This window comes from Diospyros lotus, chromosome 1 (genome assembly GCF_014633365.1).
Source record: "Diospyros lotus cultivar Yz01 chromosome 1, ASM1463336v1, whole genome shotgun sequence".
Taxonomy (NCBI): Eukaryota; Viridiplantae; Streptophyta; class Magnoliopsida; order Ericales; family Ebenaceae; genus Diospyros; species Diospyros lotus.
The window spans coordinates 41,234,567-41,258,181 of NC_068338.1; the positions used below are offsets into that span (position 1 = coordinate 41,234,567).

General features: G+C 37.0%; 4 protein-coding genes and 1 non-coding gene across 5 annotated transcripts; 4 read left to right on the plus strand and 1 right to left on the minus strand.

Annotated features, from left to right (window-relative positions):
* The first annotated feature begins 1,185 nt into the window (after positions 1 to 1,185).
* LOC127788777 (bZIP transcription factor 46) lies at positions 1,186 to 5,500 on the plus strand. The gene is made up of 5 exons (XM_052317391.1): positions 1,186 to 1,347; positions 2,266 to 3,422; positions 4,211 to 4,282; positions 4,438 to 4,467; positions 5,159 to 5,500. The coding sequence occupies exons 2-5, from the start codon at positions 2,340 to 2,342 to the stop codon at positions 5,231 to 5,233; spliced, it is 1,260 nt and encodes a 419-aa protein (XP_052173351.1). The 5' UTR covers positions 1,186 to 1,347; positions 2,266 to 2,339; the 3' UTR covers positions 5,234 to 5,500.
* Positions 5,501 to 7,256: 1,756 nt separating this feature from the next.
* LOC127788576 (methylcrotonoyl-CoA carboxylase beta chain, mitochondrial) lies at positions 7,257 to 12,892 on the plus strand. Its single transcript, XM_052317037.1, has 10 exons — positions 7,257 to 7,541; positions 7,642 to 7,761; positions 8,539 to 8,973; positions 9,208 to 9,298; positions 10,571 to 10,812; positions 10,899 to 11,063; positions 11,439 to 11,513; positions 11,625 to 11,756; positions 12,313 to 12,369; positions 12,474 to 12,892. The coding sequence occupies exons 1-10, from the start codon at positions 7,326 to 7,328 to the stop codon at positions 12,675 to 12,677; spliced, it is 1,737 nt and encodes a 578-aa protein (XP_052172997.1). The 5' UTR covers positions 7,257 to 7,325; the 3' UTR covers positions 12,678 to 12,892.
* A 358-nt stretch (positions 12,893 to 13,250) lies between these two features.
* Positions 13,251 to 13,323, plus strand: TRNAR-UCU (transfer RNA arginine (anticodon UCU)). Its single transcript has one exon. It is a non-coding gene; the product is annotated as a tRNA-Arg (tRNA).
* A 517-nt stretch (positions 13,324 to 13,840) lies between these two features.
* On the plus strand, positions 13,841 to 18,435 carry LOC127792498 (thioredoxin M3, chloroplastic-like). Its single transcript, XM_052323003.1, has 2 exons — positions 13,841 to 14,320; positions 17,934 to 18,435. Exons 1-2 carry the CDS (start codon positions 14,155 to 14,157, stop codon positions 18,251 to 18,253), a joined length of 486 nt encoding a protein of 161 aa, XP_052178963.1. The 5' UTR covers positions 13,841 to 14,154; the 3' UTR covers positions 18,254 to 18,435.
* A 1,761-nt stretch (positions 18,436 to 20,196) lies between these two features.
* Positions 20,197 to 22,833, minus strand: LOC127792916 (subtilisin-like protease SBT3). The gene has a single exon (XM_052323577.1). The coding sequence runs from the start codon at positions 22,644 to 22,646 to the stop codon at positions 20,340 to 20,342; it is 2,307 nt and encodes a 768-aa protein (XP_052179537.1). The 5' UTR covers positions 22,647 to 22,833; the 3' UTR covers positions 20,197 to 20,339.
* Between the last annotated feature and the right edge of the window lie 782 nt (positions 22,834 to 23,615).

Below are 23,615 nucleotides of genomic sequence, written 5' to 3' on the forward strand. Positions count from 1 at the left end.
TAAAATATAATATTCAATTTGTCATATCTTAATTTTTTATTTAAAATTTTAATTATATCCATTCTATAATACCATTAAAACTTAAATAATTAATGTTTATTTTTCTTGTGCACAGCAAAAACTATGTGTTTCGCCTATTTTTTTATTGGAAGAGAGGGATTTTTTGTTTTTTGTTTTAAGCAAAGGGTGAGTTAGGTATTCCCATTTTTTTAGTTGGAATTGGAGATAAGGTTTAAAACTCACAACATATCAAAAGCAAGAGATAAGATAATGAAAAATATTTAATTAGATACAATATTTGATAAATTATTATTTAATTTTTTCTTATGATTGGTTAAATATAAAATTATTGATTAATATTACAAAATATTAATCGTCTAATATAAGTGGACTCATATCCCAATTAAAGATAAACACAAAACAGGTGAAACCCGAACCCAACTTTTTTCATTCTTATTTGTTATGAAATCAAACCCAACTATATTTATAATTTCGTTTAACTTTTGAAATATGCTTTCTTTATCTTTTTGGTTGATTCCAACTAATTTGATTATTTTAGCTATGCCAATAAGCAAATAAAGTAGACAAAGTTACAATGGAATTCACTCTCAAAGTCATTATTTCTTAGGGGGAGGGAGTTTAAAAAATATAATTAAAATAATCTTTTACTATATATCTCTTTATAATAGTAATAGTAAGAGTGTTTATTATAATTTATAAAAATAGATAGATAATTTCTATTATTAAATCTGATCTCAAACTAATAATTAATATAATTTACTCAAAAGTAAAATATTAAAAACTTATCATCTTACAATAACAAATCAAACCAATATATATTCTCGTAATTCAAGCTCAAAGGAATAACATCAAAGTCCCAAATCCCTACTGCAGAAAGGGCGGCTTTCACGTGCGGCTAGAAGATCCCTCGCACTAGGGTGGTGCGCAGTAAGCACCGGGGCGCACTCTAGCCAGAAGTGCACTAGACCGGATAGCGGACAAATCCAGGATCGACATCTAATAGGTTGCCGGAAAGCGCAAGCGAGCGATCCAGATGCTTCCACCTTGCGCGCTCCCATTGCTAAACGTCACATCAAGAACCTCAGCCCACTCTGATTGGCCCACGTTGCTCCGCCCCATTGGCGGCAGAAATTAAAATAATATCCGATGAAATATTTAATTGATGTAATTGGCAAAAGCAAGAGGGCTTAAATACCGACCCGTGTCGAGGCGGCACAATACACTTGTCGCCTCCTCCACCGGCACACCAACGCTGCTCTCTCTACGGTTCCATTTTCCATTTTTTTTCCAACACAAGAAAATTAGGAAAAAAAAATACGTTAAAAGGTAAAAAGTCCACTCCCCTCTCATTTATTTTTTTTCTTCTTTTGTGGGTTTTTTTTTTGTGATATAATTAAAATGAGTTTCCAAGTTTTTTGGAAACAAAGGACTCTTACTCGTTTGGGCTCTGCTTGGGTGAGAGGAAAATCATGAACAAAGAGCTGGGATCGTAAGATGTCTGTAGACCCGTGCTGTTAATCATTTGAAATCCAGAGTTGGGTTTTCCTCGATTGAAGTGTTTCGTGGGTTGAAGGAAAGAAAAAGAGTGAAAATCATGACCAAAGGGCTGGGAATTATATGATTATTTTTTTAAACGATCTTGGAGGTTTTGTGCCGTTTATGATTTGAAATTCTGGGTTGGGTTTTTTGCGAAGTGATGCACATGGATGTGAGCTACTGATTATATGTTTGTTTCTGCTCAAACGGGCGTGCTTTTTTATTTGTCTTTTTCTTTTTCTGTTGGGTTTTCTTTGAAGTTAAGTTTGCTATACTTGTTTTTCGTTTGCTTGTTTACTGGTCCTGGATCTGATGTGAAGCAAAGAGGAGTGGCTAAAGCCTAAAATTACGATCTGATCCATGATTGAATGGGTGCTATTTATATGGTGATGGTTAATTGTTTGAACCGCCTGATTGATTATGCAACTGGGATTTTAGATGGGTTTTCGTGTGAAAGTGTTTTTTGACATTTTCTCAGTTGTTCTTTTCCGGTGGATTTGGCTTTGACCTCATAGGAAACTTTCCTGTTTGAATTTGTTGTCCCGTTTACTATTGGTGGTTTTGTTTTTGATTAGGAGGCATAGTGGAGACTGACGACTATATATGCTGACTCACATTTGTGGGTCCTTGAATATCAATATCTTGTCATTTTTGTCAGTTACTGACCCTCTCTTCTTGATTTGTTAAATTATGGGCCTAAATTTGAAGGTAGCAAGCCATACGGATTAGGGAACCCAGGAGTTTGATCCAATTTGGTAAATAGGAGTTCATTTTGTTCTTAAATGATGGGTTCCCATGTGAATTTCAAGAACTTTGGTGACACACCACAGTCAGAATTCAGTGGGATGAAGCCAGCAGGCAATATGCCGTTGCTTCGACAGCCTTCTCTGTACTCCTTGACCTTTGATGAGTTCCAGAACACCTTGGGTGGATTTGGAAAGGACTTTGGTTCGATGAACATGGATGAACTCTTAAAGAACATTTGGACAGCTGAGGAGACTCAAGCCAAGGGAGTTTCTAGTGGTGGTGGAGGTGGCAGTATGCCCGGTGGGAATTTGCAAAGACAGGGATCACTAACTTTGCCACGCACGCTTAGCCAGAAAACAGTGGATGAAGTTTGGAGAGACTTGTTTAAAGAAAGTAGCGGAGCAAGAGATGGGGCAGGCAATGGTGGAGTGCATTTTCAGCAGAGGCAGCCTACTTTAGGAGAGATGACATTGGAGGAATTCTTGGCGAGAGCAGGTGTGGTAAAAGAAGATCCCCAACCAATTGGGAGGGCAAATAATGGTGCTTTTTTTGGTGAGCTATCACAACCAAGCAATAACAACAGTGGCCTGGCAATTGGTTTTCAGCAATCGGCTAGAAACAATGAAGTCCTGGCTAATGAGATTAGGAAAAATAATAAGTCAGTGGTCAATATAAGTGGAACAGGATCATCTCAACAACAATTGCAGCAGCAACAGCATCAGCCACTTTTCCCCAAGCAAACCACTTTGGCTTTTGGCACTCCTATGCCTTTAGTAAACAATACTCAGCTGGCTAGCCCAGGAATTAGGATGCCGAATCCTTCTGTAAACAATCCATCGATTCAAGGTACTGTCATACAGAATGGATCACTTGGCATGACAGGTATAGTTACTGGGACGACAATGGTTGCATCAGGATCTCCTGCCAGTAAATTATCTTCAGATGCAATTGCAAACAGTAATGTGGATACCTCTTCGTTGTCACCTTCGCCTTACATGTTTAGTGAAGGAGTACGTGGAAGGAAATGTGGTGGGACTTTGGAGAAGGCAATGGAGAGACGACATAGGAGAATGATTAAAAACAGGGAGTCTGCTGCAAGATCACGAGCCCGGAAGCAGGTGAATTTATAGCTGTTCTGTACCATCTACTTTTTCCATGTCATTCTTAAAGCTAGTCAAGGAGTTCTTTCGGGTTAAGGTCTAAAAAGAAAAAAAAAAAGTCCTGGGTCATGTTAATTTATGCACCAGTATGACTTTTATATCCTTATGACAAGGCTCATTAGTAGATATGGTTAGTATTTTCTTCTAGGTGCTCTTGCAAATATATTTGAAAAACTCTTATTACTCATAAGCTGATAACTTATTAAGATGCAAGCACGTTCTTAGTCTTCTAGATTTAAACAGAAGCCTTGAATAACCAACCTTAGCTATTAATTATTCTTTCCTGTTTGCAATGATGCCTATAGATGGTTGTAGGAAAAAAATAGGTTGATGAGCAAATTCTTGTTATGATGTTTAGATTGTTATCCATGAAGAAATTAGTACGTTGGAATGAAAGATCATGTACAAATTGGCTGATCGATATTGTATTGTTACCTGAACCTTTAACTTTTAGTCCTAGAGATGAATCTCGTGCTCTCGGCACTTTAGGATACACCCTGCAATTAAGAAAGAAATATCTATCACTATATCCAATTCAAGAGAACGAGAACATAATGGGACAAATATATATGCTGATAACAGTAAGTTGAATCTTTTTTCCGTATCAAATGGTGTGGAAATGTTTAAAAAAATTATCATTCTGAAGGGGTTTGTCAAGCATAAAATGTTTCTAGATGGGGAGTCCTTGTACATAACTAGCTTTGCTGATATCCACTGATGTTAATTTTCTCTTCTGTTTTGGGCAGGCGTATACCTTAGAATTGGAAGCAGAAGTTGCAAAACTTAAAGAAATTAATCAAGAGTTGCGAAAGAAACAGGTATACTAGTAATTGCATCCAAATTTATGTGCTCTTAAAACGTTACTTCCAAAAAGATCCTTTGGAACAGGCATTTGCATCCAAAGTTCTATGCGTCTAAAATTTAAGTTCCAAAAACATGTTTGTGACCAATATTTGTTTTATCATTTCTGCAGGAAAAAATTATGGAGAGGCAGAAAAATCAGGTACCTGTCCGCTGCTACACTTTGGTTGCCATATGATCTTCTAAGCTGAAAAATCAGTGTGCTATATCCAATAAAATGTGAGACCAACAAGGGAGGAAAAAGAGATGGAAAATAGATATAGCTTTGCTGGAACCTTCAACGCATGTATCCATGGATGCCCACTTTTTGCAATTAACGAATACTAGTTGGATACCCAAGTTATTAAGAAATGGGTTATGGTGAAAAATCGCAGTCTACCAAGAAATAAACAACTTTCAACTCCTTTACAGCTGACTGTATCTTTTGCAATCTGGAAATTTTGAGCCTCAAGTATGTGGAGTTGGGGTGAACTCGTTGAAAACTAATGGAAACATGAGTTTTTCCTTCAGGCACATATCTAGTTGTTGCCGAGCAGTTGTTCTCGTGTGGATTAAAATTAGCGACTTTTGCATTTGGCTTTCCCTTCTATCTAATCTTATTCCATTCATTTGTTGCTACATATACTTGTGGCAACTGTTGGATAATGCCATGTAAAAATAGAACTTTTCAACAGAATTCTTAATATAGAATGATGTGCTTTGTTCATATTCATGTATTGGGAAGAAATGCCCGTAAATTAAATCATAATGTCAGAAATGCCAAAAATTCTTTTAGAACATGAATTGGCAATAGAATTTATCTGTTGAAAGCACCCTTTTTGGTTTGTGCGCAGATCGTGGAGACGATGATACTGCCCTGGGGGAGCAAGAGGCAATGCTTGAGGAGAACGCTGACAGGCCCCTGGTAGTAGAGAGAGAACGAACGTGAGTCGCGGATGCATGTAGTTGAAGTAGTAGATCAGAGTTGTAGTTTACGAGCATTTGGATTGGAGATTCAGTATGAATGCTTTGCCCGCTGTGAGATAAAAAGGATTCAACAGCTTGCCATCCGTGGCAAACCTTATCTTAGGATTTGATAAAGCAGCTGTATGTACATAAGGAAACAGTGTTGTGCTGTAGAATCTCGAATTGGGGATGAAAATAATACCTTGAGATAAAAGTTCTTAATTTTGTGAGCTCTGTCCGCCTCTCCGTTTGAGTTTGTTGAAAGATGGTGCATAAAGGTCGGTTACCTTTTTAGTTAGTTTTGTTTGAAATATACTTAAAGAGATGCCGAAGATAGCAGCCCAGCTGGAGTCGAGCTCCAATGAAGAATAAAGGACTCTTTACTTCAACTGTCGTTATTCTTTATAAAACTTGAATGGCTGATTTTCATACTTCATTGAGATCTAAGAATGAAAAAGTTGATATTGTTGCCATTGATGACCTATTAGTAATCACAATAGTCTGCGTAAGTAAGACTTTCACGAAGTCAATCTCATGAGAGGTGCAGAAGTTGAGCAAAGCTCATTTTGCACATCATTTATTTTACAAAGTAAGAAAGAAAAATCTACGAGAGAGTCAGTTATCTAGAATTTATATAGTAGATTCATGTAATAATGAGATTATAATTTATTATTGTTATTTTAAGGGCAAATAACAAAAAAAAAAAAAAAAAACCAAATATTTTTATATTTTTATATTTTATAAATTTATTCAAATATTTCAATTTTAACAATTGTATCTCTACAATTTTATTGAACATTTGAAATCAATTTATGTTGACGTGTCACGTCGTCACCTGTTATAAAAAAAAAAAATATACCAGCGAGATTGACATATATTCATAAAAAATATATATTAAATGACTATCTGGCATTAAATGGGTGGGGTTTAACTTTAATTAAATTTAGGGATTGGGTGAGTGACCCAAATTGAACTAAAGGAATCAGAACCCTAATTGAACCAGAGGAAGACAAGGTGGTCTCGTCTGCAGCTGAGAAGTAACAATGATGGTGGTGGTGGTGGGATCCGCCAAGGGCAAAGAGATCACGAGTGATGAGGGAGTCGATGGTGTTAGAGAGTAAGGAACCTGGGACCGAATTGTACCGAATCAGCTGATCGCTCCTCTTGGAGTGCCCGATTGGGATTGATCTCGCTCCCCAAAAAGAAGATGAAGAAGTAGAAAAAGATGGCGATCGTATCGAATCAGCTGGCCGCTCTCTCTTGGGGGGGCTGATTGGGATTGACCTTGCTCCCAGAGAAAAAGACGAAAAAGCAGAAGAAAATGGTGACTCTGGCTGCTGCTAGTGCTGCTTTGGTTCAATTAAGGCTCTCTCACCCAATCCCTAAAGTTAAACCCTACTCATTTAACTCTAATTAGTCATTTAATTTTTTATTTTATTTTTATTTTTATTTTTATTTTTCCATAATTGACACTCATATTTTTTGTTATGACAGATTATATGCTATATCAAAATTGCACCAAATTGAGTCAATTAGGATATAATTGATCAAATTAAAATGTTTGGATAAATTTGTAAAAATGTAAAAAAAAATTGGTTTTTTTTTTACTATTTGTCCTTGTCTTTATTTGTTGGTTTGTGAAAAAATAATAAGAAAATATTTTTAAAAAATATATATATATCTATATACGAATTAAGTCATGTTTGATTGAACAAATAGAGACCGATTTTATAAAATATTACAAAGTATTATTTTGTTATTACAAAGAAATAGAACGATCAATTGCTTATGGATTAACAATTCTCTCAAATTGATGAGAAGCCTTCTCTGTTATAAAATGGACAATGTAACATAAATTTAATAGAAATAAAATATTAGAAAAAGTTGTCATTAAAAATTATATAATTATAAAAATATTATTATCCTTAATTTTTTAAATAAAAAAAATTGCATAATGATATGCCTTCGGATTGATGGCGAGGAAATGGATAAGCGAAGAGGGTAAAGCAGCAAGACAGTGATCCAAGCAAAGAAAGCACCAGAGCGGTCAAGAAAATGAACAGAGTGGTAGCGAGAATTGCAGCCAAAGCAGCCGTTTCCAAATCAATTACACGGAACCAAAGCCCAATCAACGCGCTTCTATTCCAGGCCAGGAGACCTCTCTGCCTGGGTGTCCTCTCCGATGTCGTCGACCGGAGCTCTGAATTTTTCGCTCGTAACTCCGCCGTCATGGAGAGCCTCGTATCCGACCTGCAATCCCACGTCCGCAAGGTCCCTTTATTCTTCATTTGCCCCGCTTTAATTTGTTTGTGTCTATTTTGGAGTTTAACGTGTTTTTCCTTAACTTATTAGGTTTTCTTTGTTTGGATAGGTTATGGCCGGAGGAGGCGCGGATGCGGTGAAGAGAAACAAGGCTAGGAATAAGCTTCTTCCCAGAGAGAGAATTGACCGTTTGATTGACCCTGGTTCTTCTTTTGTTGAGTTTTCTCAGGTTCTAATTTGCTTTTATACGTTTTTCCTGCGCCCCCCCCCCTCCCTCCTTTTTTTCAAGTCTCTGTTTCTAACTCGTGGAAGAGAAAGAAAGAGAGAGATTATTTTCCTTCTTTTTTATGTTTGATTCTTGGTTTTATGGGAGAGGAGAGAAATTCAAAGAAAAATCGTTTTGCTTTTGTTTTGGCTGTTATTTTCAGAATAATAGCTAAAAATAAAACATGCGAAAATTTTTCTCTTTTCATTCCTGAATTCTTACCAAAATTTATCAGTTTTTTCTTCATTTTCAATGCACTTCTCTGACCCTTCTGTTTGGAACTTGTGGAACATAAATGAATAAAAATGAAAAAAATGAAAAGGTGACAGGAAGACGAGTCTTCGAGACAGTAGTAAATTTCCTTAATTTGGTTTTACACGGACGAAGGGGAAAAGTTTCTGTCTCTCTTTATAATCCTTTTTCTTTCTTGGTATACTTGGGAAATTATCTAGTCCACAAAATTGCATGATGGGCACCAAGATGATGGTAAATTCAATTATACATGTCTTACAAGAGGAATGTAGGAAAGCATTTACTGTTGGAACTCGTACTTTAGTCAAGCAAATGCTTCTAGTCCTATGTATTTGTGGTCTACACAAACACAAAATCGCTTGCACAGCTTTACCTGATAAACATTCATAATTCTGTATCTCTTTACTCGAATTTCTCATTATCATTTATCGGGCTTGATGCATTCTTTTGATTATTCCACTTATAGCTTTCAGTGTTTTGTGGATTAAGCTTGCAGGGCATGAACTATATGATGAACCCTTGCCCTCTGCTGGGATCGTGACTGGAATTGGGCCAGTGCATGGGAGACTTTGTATGTTTGTGGCAAATGATCCCACTGTGAAGGGAGGAACTTATTATCCTATTACTGTAAAAAAGCATCTTAGGGCACAGGAGATTGCAGCTCAATGTAAACTACCATGTATATACCTTGTTGATAGTGGAGGTGCTTTTCTTCCAAAGCAGGCTGATGTATTTCCTGACAAGGAAAATTTTGGTCGAATTTTCTACAATCAAGCTGTTATGTCTGCTGAAGGTATTCCCCAAATTGCACTGGTATTGGGTTCTTGCACAGCAGGCGGTGCTTACATACCTGCAATGGCTGATGAGAGTGTAATGGTAAAAGGAAACGGTACCATATTTCTAGCTGGACCTCCACTTGTAAAGGTTTGTTCTTTTCCTTCTGTTGTCCCATAATGCCTCATGCCTGTTCCATTATTCTTTTCATAATTTCTAGGTGTTCTATGAAATTCTTAGCTCATGTTTGATGCAATAATTGTTATTGTGCATGATATGTTCTATTCATGAGCATTTCAAGTGTTGTCATATACATTTTTCTGTTGCCTACGTGTGCACATATATCTCAAAACTATAGGCTATGTCTAAAACAAGTCCTGACAGGCTGCTACTGGGGAGGAAGTTTCTGCAGAGGACTTGGGTGGTGCAAATGTGCATTGTAAGATGTCAGGTGTTTCTGATCATTTTGCTCAAGGTACTCCTTTTGGAGATTTACAATTTTACACTGACACCACACTGCATGTTACATAAATAAAAAGAAAGGAAAAGAATTTGAACGACTTAAAATGAACTAATTTATGTATGTAATATTTGCTAAGACCAATCCATCAGAACAAGGAAAAAAAATGATATTTAATGAACCCCTTGAATTTCTGTATGATGTCCTAGCATGTTATTGGTTGTTTGAACCATCTCATCAAGGATTGGCCAAAAATGTTCTGCGTTAAATATGGTCATATCTTAAACATTGGCAATCATTAAGTTTCAACAAGCTTTGCTGCTTCCTTAAAATGTTTGAAATTTGAATTTCAAGACTCCATCACTGTTGTAATTATAGAGCTAGAAACCTTTTTCAGCACTAGAAGCCATTCTGATAAGAGTGCCATGGAAAACAAATGGTCTTTCAACCTTATTGCTGCTGCTGGTTTTTGCTATTGCTATTGTTATTTGTTGTTCTTGTTCTTACATTATTGTTTGTTTTTGTTCTTACTATTGTAATCAATCTTATTGTTAAGTCCAATTCATGGAGTTCATATAGGTTTCCTGAGTACTACAAAAACAATAAAGTTTAACTCATTGTATCATATAAAATTGGCAACTTTTGTTGATTAGATGGGTCATTTGAAAGAACAAATGCTGAAGATAACTTGATGGGTTTGCATTCTTCTTGATTGGAGAAATATAAAGGAAAAGAAAATAAGAAAAAGGAAGAGATAGCAAGGGGCTGTTTAGTTGTGGAAAATGTTTTCCAGTTTTCTACCTCTAATTTTCTATAAAGTCTCTAGTTTTCATTTTCCATAGAAAATTTGAGAAACACTTTCAAATGCTAGAAGTGTAGAAAACTAATTTCCAATCTAGAAAATTGTAACATATGTTAAAAAATAGAGAGAGAGAGAGAGAGGTTTTTCTTTCATGTAAATGTAACTTGTGTTAGAGAAGGAAGTGGAGATGATTTGGGAAAAATTGTGGAAAACTGCATTTTACAAATCTCCAAATTAGGAAAACTCCGAACTGCATTATCCAAATCTTCATTTTCTGGGATTAATTTTCTAGAAAACAGGGGCTGTTTTCCATGACTAAATAACCCCTAATGTTTTTCAAGCCCTGAATAAAATAATTGCTCGCCCCCACCTCCCCCCCCCCCCCCCCAAAAAAAAAAAAAAAGGAAAAAAAAAAAGAGAAGAAAATGAAAAAAACTTCCATTCATATAATCAATGAAACAAGCAATTCTTTGCCTATCTTGTAGATGAACTGCATGGACTTGCGATAGGGAGGAACATCATCAAGAATTTGCACAGGGCAGGAAATCAAGGGATGAGAGATGGATTGCATAATTTTATTTCTGATTATAAAGAACCTCTATATGATGTAAAGGAACTTCGTGCTATTGCACCAACGGACCTGAAGCAGTCTTTTGACATACGATCAGTTATTGCTCGCATCGTTGATGGGAGTGAATTTGATGAATTCAAGAAACTGTATGGCACTGTGAGGTCATTTGTATTCTGAAAGACTATTAATTGTTTTTGCTTTTTATATTTAACAATATGCTAACCGCAGTCATGTTTGTGCAGACTCTCATAACTGGCTTTGGTACAATTTTGGGGCAACCTGTTGGAATCCTTGGAAACAATGGAATACTATTTAATGAATCTGCTTTGAAAGGCGCCCACTTTATTGAATTATGTACTCAACGTAACATTCCTTTGATCTTCCTTCAGAATATCACAGGGTTTATGGTATGTATTATGTTATGTAAGGTTTTATTGTATTTAATCTTTGGATGAAGGTTTATTTTGATGTTGTGTCATTAAATTTCTAATAAGGAATGCTAATAAAATTGATGTTGATGAAATTCTCATACTCCTTGTTACTTGAATATTTCCCAAATAAAAGGAATTATGAGGGGACAGAGTGATTCTTATTCCATCTTGAATAATTTTTTGGATAATTATATAAGATATTACGCTAACTTTTCACCATTATTCTATTAGTTCTATTAGAACAACCTGTATAGATGACATCCTTCATCTAGATATCATTTTACCAAAACTTTCCTTGATTTTGTTTTTTAATTCTTGAAAAATTGAACTAGAAAACTTCTGATATGGTAGGTTGGCTCAAAATCTGAGGCAAATGGTATAGCAAAATCTGGAGCAAAAATGGTGATGGCAGTTGCGTGTGCAAAGGTAAGGTTTTTCTGCAGACTTTTGCCACAAAAGATCATGAAATGCGAGTGCTTATTTCTTCTCCTCTCTCTCTCTCTCTCTAAAATTCTCTTCCAATCACTGTTTTCACAGGTCCCTAAAGTTACTGTTATTATCGGTGGGAGCTTTGGAGCTGGAAACTATGCTATGTGTGGGCGTGCATATAGCCCCAATTTTCTGTTCTTCTGGCCAAATGCCAGAATATCAGTAATGGGCGGTGCTCAGGTCGTGTACCGTTTGCATTACTATTTGTTTGCAAATCCATTCTTGTTTATGTGCTATTGTTTATCAAAATATTGCAAGTCTTTAATTCCACCTGATTTGTCAATTTTCACAATCAAGGTGGTTTCCTATTCTTTTCTCCTTAGAAAGGATGGGGTCTGTTTGCATCATCTGTGGTGGTAAAATGATGTAAAATATGATACGAAATATCCATAGAATAAGGTAAATGTTATCTCTAACAAAAAGAGTTGCATAAAATTGTGAAATAGTAAAATGATATCTTTTTCAGTATGGTAAAAATCAAAACCTGTAAAAGCATAATTTCTTACTCCTCTTACTTTTTGAGTTTCTTCTGTTCTTTCATTCCAAAAAGAATGTTTTCCTAGCCAAAAAAGCTAGCAACCAAATTTATTTAGCTTCTTCTAAGCAAAGAAGAAAAAAAGCAGCTTATAAAAGCTGGTGCCAAACAGATATAGATCCTTACATAATTTGTTAAGCATTATCCCTTTAAACCAAGCATGAACACACCAATTTACTTGTTTACTGTGGCCAAGTCCAGGCTGCTGGTGTGCTGGCTCAAATAGAAAGGGGCAACAAGAAGAAACAAGGAATCCAGGTAACGATCTACCCACTACGACTTAATTTCGTTTTCTGTTTTGTGTTTTCTATTGTCTCTTGGGTACGTGACTGAACTTCAGCCACTGTGATCGGGCTCTGCAGTGGACGGAGGAGGAGGAGGAGGACTTCAAGGCAAGAGTTGTCGATGCATATGATAGAGAAGGTAGTGCTTACTACTCCACAGCCAGACTCTGGGACGACGGCATAATTGATCCAGCCGATACAAGAAAAATCATAGGCCTGTGCTTATCTGCTTCCATGAACCGCAACCCGGAAACGACCAAGTTTGGTGTATTTAGAATGTAGTGGTGTAACATCATTGGCATTCAAACAGTTGTTTCTTAACGATCAAAATGGCTGTATTAAGAGGTTCGTTGTGGGTTCTTATGCGTGTAAATGCTCTGATCTCTTTGCAGCTCTGAACCTTTCACCGTTTTGTGTTTGCTGCTTTGTAAATAATGCCTACTTTGGAAAGGGCTATACTATTGAAGAAGGGATGACATTGTTTTCACTTTTATTCAGTGGGTCAAGTTTTAGTTAAATATCTGGTAGTTTTTTTTCTTTCTCAAGTTTATGAGTTTTCAAGAAGAATTCTCGAAATTTTTATTTATAATTTGCAGATTTTTTTTAATTGATTCATCAAGCTTTAAATATTTACTAAAGATTCTCAAAGTTTTTTTCTTTTTGTTAAATTTTGGCTAGGCATTTAGCAGTTGTTTTAATTTAAGGGCTATATATGTTTATTCATGCTATACAAACTACAATATTAACCATCCAAGTTGTAGTACACGGGTAGAGAGTATTGGGGAGCTTGGGTTATAGTTTAAGGTGTTGGTGTTAAATGTACTATATTAATTTGTTGAGACTCAAGGCAGCAAGGCGCCCATGGCCTAATGGATAAGGCGTCTGACTTCTAATCAGGCGATTGTGGGTTCGAGTCCCACTGGGCGTGTGCAAATATTATTTTTCGTACAAGATTATTAATGCTTTTAGTATTTGTGTTGCATTTTTCAAATTACTATAATACCCAAGGCTTGCCCATAAGATATTATCATTAACGGCCTCTCATATATTTGTGACCAACAGAATTTACACATATATTTGTAAGTTGTAACAAATACATAGGTATATACTCATAAGTCAAGTCAAATATTATGAGGCTATTCGTAATTTAAACAAATAAGAAGTGTTACTTAGATTCTTTTAAATAAACAAGAAAAGATACCAATGAATCACTAAGGAAAATTCATAACTAACACAAAATAAATGTACATAATCGTTTTTAGCACTTCTAAAGCATAGGTAAATTAACAAAGATGAATACTCTATTAATGTTAATTTGATAGGACACGAATTTAAACACTTCCTTAATGAGACAAAAGCTTCACGTCTGCAAATTATCTCCCTCGCGTAAGTAAGGGTATGAATACGAAATACCGCGCGCGGTCATCCGAAGAAAACAAAAGAACGTTCATCCCATCCCATCCCATCGAGCCAGCCAGGTAAGACTTGAGTTGAATGTGTTAGGAAGGAAGCACGTTTGTGAAATGAAGTGATATTTTCCGTTGCCCACCAAACACAGATCATTCAACGATACGTACGTACCCATTCACACACGTCGCTGTTCCATCGTCCTCTCTCTCTCTCTCTCTCTCTCCATCTTTTGATTCTCGCGAAAAATAGGCGTCTCTGAAGAAAGTTCATTGCATCAGACCATTACGGTTTCCCACAGAGGCAGTGATCGCTGTCCAGTTTGTGGAATTGGGCGTTTGGTAATGATTCAATGGCTTCTTCTGTCGTTTCTCGTCTTTCCTTCTCCGCTTCCCCGAACCCTAGCCTCTCTTCCCTCCCTCCCTGCTTTCACCGACTCTCTTTCCAGCGCGACAGAGCAATTATCGCTCCAAACTCCCGTTCCAGTCTAAGAATCTTCTGCATCCGTGAAACCAAAGGTACTTTTCTTTTTTCATTGTCTTTTCGTTTTTGTTGAATCCTTACAATACTCTGGTGATGTTTGGTCGTCGATATTTGCAAAATATGCTTTGATTTACTTATTGCAAATGCTTGATCCGATATGGTAATCTAGGGTTTAGTGGAGGACACGTTCAGATTGATTCAAACAAGTTGAAGATGTTTAAGTTATATTGTTGATTGCTTCTGATATCAATGCAGTCTTTACTGGATCACGTTTCTATTCAGATCCGCCTGTACAGTGGCCTTGCTAATTTTTGCGGGGGCTGGCTGTTCGAAAATTGAAACTTTTTAACTTTCCTAGTCTAACTAGGATTTTGTTTAATTGAGCTAGTTTTATGTTAAGTAGAATGCTCCTGGAAACATGTTTAGTCTGGATTTTCACAGCTGAAACGCTTTTGTGGACTTTTGTGTGATTTGGAATACCATTTTTCTTGATCTCTGTGTTGTCATTTTCTGAGATTAGCATCAGTCTCAATTTATTTCCTGGGTAGTAATGTATTATCTACATTATTTCATTCGGAAGTACTGCACAAGTGTTGATGTTGCTGGTTGTCTTATGAGGTTTTAAGTTGTGAATTATAGGACATATTCAGTTCCATTTTAGCAGAACTTTCAAATTGGAAATCAACCTTCCTGGATAAAATGTAAGTCCTAAATTATTGGTTGGGGAAACAATGGAAGTAGGTGCCAGAATGAAGTATCTTGACCTCGAAAGAATTTTTACCTTGTTCTTTATGATAATTGATTTGCTTGAAGCCCCACTTGAAAGAATGGTACGGTTGTGAATTTGTAGATGCCGAAGTGAACAAAGCCAAAAGCCACTAACCTCAATTGATGATTATAGCATCACATTCTTGTGTTAATATTCTGTAATCTTAAAATAGATAGTATTATGTTTGTTTCAGGGATCTATTCATAGTCTTTATCCTCATGTTAAAGCTGATGAAATTTTGTGAATGAGGATATAGTTATTGAAGAAATCCTACCAAAAAATTATACCTATTGATAGATTATATTGTATCATGGTATGGAAAAAAAAATCATGGTACACTACAGACTCTATTATATACTTGAAATGCTTTTGAAAGGAATGTTTTGGAAGAGAAAAAAGCCATGGCTTTGCACATTTAGGTACCATATGAGTATTGCAAACTTTGGGTGTTAGTGAGATGCCTTATGGTTGTATTAGACATGATGATGCATCCTGAGTGGTATCTGGTCCATTAAATTATATCTATCTAGAGTTACAGCGGTGCTGTTTTTGATGGCTTTTAGGGGTGGTGTCATGGTCCGATTTGGAAGAATTTGAAAACCAAACTTTAATTACAGTTTGCATACGTTCCAAACCAAATCAAACCATTTTTAATAGTCAAATCAAAACACATATTCGAAATTCTGATTTGGTGCGGTTTAAACAGCGTACAAATTTTATCTAGTTTTGTACCTTATAGTGCAAACTAAAAAAAAAAAGATAGCATAAAAATATTCAAACATAATTAAAAAATCATGTAACAACCAATGTCATAACAAAAATTACAAATGCAGATTCAAATTTTTGAATATTTCATCACACAAGAAAAAATCCAGACATGCTTCAACAGTATTCGAACAATTACAATGTACTTACTACTTATAAAACTTAAGTCTTATAAAAACAGTTCAACTCATAACTCATAAATGTTTGAACAATTGTGTGCGTGGGTTTTTATTACTGCTGTTGTTTTATTTTAGGCAAATGAGCTTCTATATAAATTTTTTTAAGAAATTATAATAAAAAAATTATTTGGTTTCTTTGTTCAAAATCTGTTTTATCACACATTTATTTTTTTGTATATATATTTGTAAAAAAAAATTCTATACAAGTTTTTAAACAAAAAAGGGTAAAAACTTTATCATTAAAATAGTTTTTGCTACAAGATATTTTTATGGGGATATAAATATTACAAATATTATATATTATTAATAATATGATTTACTGTTTGATTTCGGTTTTTTTAACAGAAGCTGAAACCAAACCCGTAAATTACATTTTCCAAAATTTACAAACCAAACTGTTATTCAAAAAATTTTAACCAGACAGAATCAAACCAAATTAGCTGGTTTGGTTCAGTTTAACAGTTTGGACCAAACTGTGCCCACCTATAGTGGTGCAATAATTGCTAGATATAGCTATTTGGTTGAAAATATCTATAAAAGGATCAAATCAGATCTTTACATTTAGCCAGAGGTAAGGTAATTCTGGATTTTCAGAAGGGTTGGGTGCCAATTTGGTGAATTTGATTAAAAAATAGAGACTTTGAAGTGCAGAGTTTGGGAAATAATATTTGTAGCTATCCGTGCATTGTGGTCTGGAAGGATGGATTTTAGTTTGGGGGTTCTTTAGCGGAGATTGCACACCCAACAGTGCATTGAGGTTACTTAAAACCATAATGTCTGATGTCTTTACGTGTATACATACTTTTTGATAACTAATAAGACCATGTAAGAACTCCAGATATTGATATCACCAAACTAAAAATTGCTAATTTGAGATGATGTTGCTCCATTGAAGAATTGCATGGAGGCAAGAAATTAAAAGGCTTCGTAAGTTATCAACCCCCCCATAAAAGAAAAAAGTCCCAAGTCTATTATTGACAATATTGTCTTGAGGTTAAATCTTCAGATTGCTATGGATGCGCTATCCCGACACCAATTACTGGCATGCCTTGAACAATGTGGCGGAAGTGAAACTGCTCATGTGCACTAGCAAAGAGAAACTTGTCAATTAGTAAGATCCTCTATGTTAAGCGTTTGGAGTTGTTACGGATTCAATAGCATTTTTGTTTTTTTTTTTTGCTCTCTTTTATTATAGATTTTTCATAATAATACTTAACATTCTTTTTCTGAAGTATATTATTTTATGTAGTCAGAGAATCAAATTTGAGTTTCTTCAAGTATGGTAGTGGTTCTTCAAGTTCACTAATACCATCATCTCTAGTTTTTATTTATCAGAAATTATGTGCTGTATTTGCCAAGTATGCGACATTGCTTAAATTGATTTGTGAACCGAACTTATCCCAAGTCGATCATGTTACAAAGAGAGGCAAACTGATGGTTTAAATGCATGCTAATACCTTCTTAACTAATTAACATTTGTCAAGTTGAGTTCAGTAGTAGTTGATAAAACCAGAAAACTAAATTTAAAGAAAGAGTGAGTATTAGAATGTCCAGACAGCAACTCTTTGAAACATGTAGTCTTCTTTCAGTGCTGAGATTAGAGTTTCTGGATCTAAAAGTCTTTAATCTGTGTAAATGTTGAACATCAGTTTAGGTGATGAATGGTTGGTGTTGCAAATTATTATACTTTTTATCCAATTTCACCGGACAACTCTAACTACCAGTGGTGGTTGAAGTGAGGAAGATTAGAACCCAATAAACTGTAATAAATTCCATCACAACAAAATTAAAGAGGCAAAAGAAGCAAGGAATTTAGTGCAAGCTATCCTATTTTTTGTTTTTGTGTTATGCAAGATGATATTGTTGAGGTAGGACGCTTGTTTAGATATGATGAAACATGAGAAAAACCTGAAATCTTGTTTTTGGAACATGCAGCTGCCGTTGTTACTGGGAAATCATGGGACAAACTGATTTTGAACAGTGATACTCCGGTCCTTGTAGAATTCCACGCGAGCTGGTGTGGGCCATGCAGGATGGTTCATCGGGTGATCGACGAGCTTGCGGTTGAGTATGCTGGGAGACTAAAGTGCTTCGTACTCCATGCGGACAATGATAAAGAAGTTGCAGAGAACTATGACATCAAGGCCGTGCCTGTAGTTTTGCTGTTTAAGAATGGAGAGAGACGCAAATGCGTGGTGGGTACCATGCCAAAGGAGTTCTATGTGGCTGCCATTGAAAGGATCCTAGCTTCATAGTTGTTTATGACTATTATAAGTGGAGAATTATTGATCAAATGTTTTCTGCATGTTACATGATTCGCATCATATGTGTTCTTTCAGCTGTTTTGGTGCACGGTCTGTAAAATTTTTCACACGTACCTGGTTTTTACTAGATAAATAGATGAACAAAAAGGTGAATGATTTCTTCGGGTTGCTAAGGTTTGCACATGGTTTGAACTGTTCGATCTTTTCCAATTAATCTATTGCTGTGTGCAATTTTATTTTTTTCTTTTTCTTTTTTAGGCTCGGGAACGTGTGTGTGTGTGAAAATAGAACAGCTAACAGGTTGAGGCCTCTCGCTTCGCACACTTCAGTCAGGGTGGGTCAGCAGAGCTAGCTAGCCACATTTCAATTTACCTATTCACTGCAGCCAGCCACACTGCACTAAGATGCTAAATCGATAGTATCCTTATTAGGTTGAAGACACCATTATCTCTAAAAATTTATCTTAACTATGATCTTCTTCTCTAAGATATATTTTGCAATCGATGCCAAAAACAAGAAAAAAAAAAAAAAAACTGATGAAATATATTTTGCAATGCGAAATCAATTCCGTTCAGCCACACAGCATTTCAACTATGATCTTCTTCCCTAGGAAAATTTATTAGTATTAATTTCTGTGGCTGAACGTGTCTGGGTGTGATCCTAAGTCCTACCAAAGGGCTATTAGAAGTACGGCCCAAGATAAATCTAAAATGAGTTTGGTGGGCAAAAGCTTAAAAGGCCAATATTAATGGAATCCACGAAGAACCAAACCGGCGGCCGCAGCCTTCCCGCGAGCTCAAAGCTGCTGTGCTATGTGTCGAGCCCTTCTCTCTCACTGATATCACTGCCATCGACCGAGGACCTGACGCTCTCTTTCTCCCTCTATTCATTCTGTATAATGTGGTAACCTAGTAATCTTATTCTCGGTTTTTGGTATCTCGAATTATTGGATTCTCCTGCTTATGTTCGGAACTGAAATTAAATGGTTCAGTTCCTTTTTCTTTTTGGTATATATTTGTTGTATATTTCCTTAATTAGGTTTTTGGTTCATAGAGCTCGGGAATCTGGTCATGATCAACGAGGAATTGCTTGCTGCTGATTGAGAACATCAATTTTGGTCGGCGTGGCATCTGGTTTTGTTCTGTACTTCAATTTTGGAGAGTTCTGGTTTGTAGCTTTTATCTTCTTCTCTAATTCAGTTGATTGTATCCTGGTTTTTGTCGGAATTGATTTCGCATTGCAAAATATATTTCATCAGTTTTTTTTTCCCCTTGTTTTTGGCATCGTGGATACCTGTGCTTGGTTTCCTACTTAATAGACATTTCAAAGAAAAACAGAAAGGAATACATAGATATATTTAATAAACAAGATAGAAGCTGGTAGCAGTATCTTCATTATTTGTTTTGCTGTCTGTAGGCTGGCCTTGCATTATGAGAAGGCTGCTGGGGAGGATAGAATCACCGTTTCCATGAATTTAGCAGTAGTATTTTTTTATTTTTTTCATCTTAGACCGCTCCTTTACTACATAATAAGTCATAATCCCAGACTGAGAAAATTGTATCAATTTGTTTAATTATCATCTGAAGTAATCTTGCATGTTCCTGGTTGTTTAGTAAACACATTCTGCTGTTTATCCAAATTGCCTAGTTTCTAATTAAGAAAAGTTCCGATATTGAACCAACAACAGTGGTCTTTCCATGTAATAGATGTCTCAGGTCTTAAATACCATGTGTAGTAGCAGTAACATACAACCTGAAGTTCGATTTTAGCATTCAAAACCATTTTGTCTCATCAGCTGCTATGAATGGCAGGAATTGGTTGATATAGAGACATTTGATTATCTCTTGGTTCTATTTTGAATATAGCACGCCACTATATTCTTACGGGGGGTAATGTTGTGCTATGCTCTGTTCAAATATTATCTCCCGGAAAGAGTTGATGGTTGTGCAAATTTAAAAATATTATATCCTACTTGATATTTTTACGAGGGATTCAATTGCATGTATCATGTATAATAGACCGGAAAGTTGCTGGAGCATGCGCTTAGAAGTACACTTATTTGAAGCACTCCTACTGCTTAAGAAAGAACATAAGAGACTATTGGACTTCTTATTACATGCGTCCCATTGACCTCACACCAGCTCAAAAACCCATATGTCCCATTATAATCGCTCTCTGAACTATGTCCCAGATCAATCTCAACTGTCAAGTTAAACTCAACCTTGCTGTATTTTCCAGGAAAATAGATCTCCGACGGCTGCACAGCAATTTTCATATCAGATGGAACCACCACCTGAACTCTATAAACAGAATTTGAATCTGCTGCATTTGTCAGCACCCTCCTAAATGTGTAAGTACTAATAGCATTGGTGATGTTCAAGATGATGGCAAAGGAAGGATAATTAAGATCGAGATTGGCATTGTCACAGTTGAAATCTGACCTCCTTGTGATTATCCTGATCTGCTTTGTTGTATACTTCATAGCGCAGAGGAAATCAATATAGTCCTGGATCTCAATGTCATACACAAGGCCAGGGTCCATGGCTTTGTTGGGATTAACATGCCCTGCCCCAAAATCTAGAGGGGTAGCCGCAGCACCAGTGGCCATGTCAGTGATCACACCATCTTTGTTGTCAAGGACATCAGCAGTGGTCATCATAGCTGATCGGATTGCAGCTGAGCTCCAGTCAGCGTGGACTGATTTAAGCAGTGCAGCTACGGCCGCTATATGGGGAGAGGACATGGAAGTGCCTGACAAAAGCACATAATCTGTGAGCAAGTAATTGTCACGAATAAATGCCCCCTTCTTGTTTGGTACCCACGCGGCCAAGATGTCATAACCAGGAGCCAATATATCTGGTTTCAGTACCCATGGAGCCACTAGACTTGGCCCCCTCGATGAGAAGTCTGTAACCTGGGGAGCTGGCTTAGTGCCCAGTAGCGTTTTCTGGAACAAAATGGACACGATTGGATTGTCATTGTTGATTATGTAATCCTTCACCAGCTTTCCATCTTTATGGTTCACAATTACAAATGGTAAGTTGAAGTCTCCGGAACGGATCAACAGCCCAAAATCTGAGCTTAAGATAGCTCCAGCCGCTCCTGATCTGTTAAGTTCACGCAGTTGCTGATATAGTACTGATGTTCTATTTGTGAAGTAGCAAAAGATGTACTTTCCCGCAACATCTTCAGCGTCTAAGGCAGCGTATTTACAGGTCTCCTTGCTTCTGTTTCCGTGTCCATAGTATAAAGGGACTTTGAAGACTAACTGGTTTTCTGGGTAAAGAGACCTTCCAGTGATTGTGAAGTCTCCATTGCCAAGGGTTACAAAACCTGCGAAATTCCGGTCAAGAGTCCCAGCACCAACGGTGGTAATCCAAGGAGCTTCATTGAATAGCTTAAACTGACCACTATTTCCGGCTGAACAGGCCACGAAGATCCCTTTCTCCATTGCAGCAAAAGCTCCAAGTGCAATTGGGTTTTTGTAGAATGGACTGTCGGGGAAGCCTAATGACAGAGAAATGAGATCTACGCCATCATCTATAGCCTGATCTATCCCGGCCAGCGTATCACTTGCAGCTGCAGCTTCATCAGATTCATTATGGTGGAACACTTTGTACATGGCTAGGTGGGCTTTTGGAGCCAAGCCAATCGCCTTTCCCTTGGCATATCTGAAGTAATTGGCACACTGCACTGGGCTGCCGGCAGCTATAGAGGATGTATGTGTCCCATGCCCCATGAAATCCCTCGGAGAATCATAGTCGTATGTTTTTGATATGTTCAGCCCGGCCTCCTTGAAAGCCTTGCTGAAAGACCTGGCACCAATAAGTTTCCTGTTACAGTGAGAAGAGTTGAACTCAGTCCCGGTTTCACAGGTACCACGCCATCGCGCTGGCACGGGAGGCATCCCCTCCTCGTTGAAACTCTCACTTTCAGGCCATATCCCGGTGTCAATGATACCAACAATCACGCCCTCCCCAAATCTGGCCTCCGGCCACAACCCGGCCTGATTTTTCAAGCCAAGAAACTCACTGCTGTGGGTTGTGTGGAGATGTCCGAATGTCTCTGCATAAGTGGCAACATGGCCGGGCATTTTCTCGAGCTGTTCTAGATGGGACTCTGAAAGAACCGCGCTGAAGCCATCCATCACATGGCTATAAGAATAGAGATGGATCGGGGGAGCATCTTCTGTCGATGAGAGCGATGACAGAACCGATTGGTGCCAGCCCCGGGGCGTGGAGAATGGAGCCGGCATAGCACCCTCATCCATGTGGATGATATAGCTTCGACGATCATTTGCAGCTGAGGATGATATGGAAGTTACAAGAAGAAGCGAAAAGGAAAGGATGAGGTAACAAGAAAGGTTGCCAATATTACAGTCCATTCTTTCAAATACAATCTGTGATCGAGCATGCAAGAGAAGAGAAGAGGATCTCGATTATCTACTAGCTCTACTCTGCGTCCGCTGACTGTGAAGCATGGAGATGATCGGTAAGATATGTTATGAATATGAAAATGAAACTAGTGGTTCATAGTAAGGGGACGACTCGAAGGTGGCTTGAAATGTCTGTTTCAACAATCCCATCTGAAAAGTTTTTTTATCGGCCGGCAATTTTCATCCTTAGACGTGTAGTAGGTGTAGGATACTGATACATAAGTTTATAAGTAATATTGATGTATGAAGATGAAGAGATGACAAAGGGATACAGAAGATTTGGAATCTGAATTATGAGTTTCCTTCGGCATTTTGATCTGCTTGTGCGTGGACTACTCCATTCACTTAATGATAGCAACATCGAGTTGTTTTACTAGTAAGAGCATCTCCAATAGAGAGTGTCATTTTGGAGTGCTAAATTACCTATTTATAATTTTGAATAGTATTATAGCACTTCTAAAAAATAAATCTGCTCCAATGGCAAGTGTCAAAATAGAGAGTTATCATTAATATTTTAATATTTTTTATTAAATTTTAAATTCAAATAATCAATATTTTATAATAAAAGTTGAAATAGACCAATTAGAAATGATGGTTGGAGTTTGCATTTCTTCCTTTTTCTCTCTCCAAATGTTGTAAAAATGACACCCCAAGAGGGTTGTTATCATTTTACAACCCCATATCCCACCCCCATTGGAGTGGTTCATTTTTAATTCGGAGTGCCATTTTGACAGTTATGAAAATGGTACCTCAGATGCCATGTAAGCACCCCCACCCGGATATCCCAGCCGCCCGGACTACCCGAACGGGAGCGCCTACGGAAGGAGAAAAGAATGAGACACCAGACAAAGACCACCCTGGCATGCATACACAAAAAATAAGAACAGCGGAAGCAAAGGTCAAGACATGCATGCACTA

Excerpts from the sequence above, each read along its gene's own strand:
- LOC127788576 (XM_052317037.1), top strand. The coding sequence starts at position 7,326 with ATGAACAGAGTGGTAGCGAGAATTGCAGCCAAAGCAGCCGTTTCCAAA. Across the intron at positions 10,813-10,898 it reads TCAAGAAACTGTATGGCACT|ACTCTCATAACTGGCTTTGG; the intron begins GTGAGGTCATTT and ends ATGTTTGTGCAG. Across the intron at positions 11,757-12,312 it reads CAGTAATGGGCGGTGCTCAG|GCTGCTGGTGTGCTGGCTCA; the intron begins GTCGTGTACCGT and ends GGCCAAGTCCAG.
- LOC127792498 (XM_052323003.1), top strand. The coding sequence starts at position 14,155 with ATGGCTTCTTCTGTCGTTTCTCGTCTTTCCTTCTCCGCTTCCCCGAAC. Across the intron at positions 14,321-17,933 it reads CTGCATCCGTGAAACCAAAG|CTGCCGTTGTTACTGGGAAA; the intron begins GTACTTTTCTTT and ends TGGAACATGCAG.
- LOC127792916 (XM_052323577.1), bottom strand. The coding sequence starts at position 22,646 with ATGGACTGTAATATTGGCAACCTTTCTTGTTACCTCATCCTTTCCTTT.
- LOC127788777 (XM_052317391.1), top strand. The coding sequence starts at position 2,340 with ATGATGGGTTCCCATGTGAATTTCAAGAACTTTGGTGACACACCACAG. Across the intron at positions 4,283-4,437 it reads AAGAGTTGCGAAAGAAACAG|GAAAAAATTATGGAGAGGCA; the intron begins GTATACTAGTAA and ends TCATTTCTGCAG. Across the intron at positions 4,468-5,158 it reads TGGAGAGGCAGAAAAATCAG|ATCGTGGAGACGATGATACT; the intron begins GTACCTGTCCGC and ends GTTTGTGCGCAG.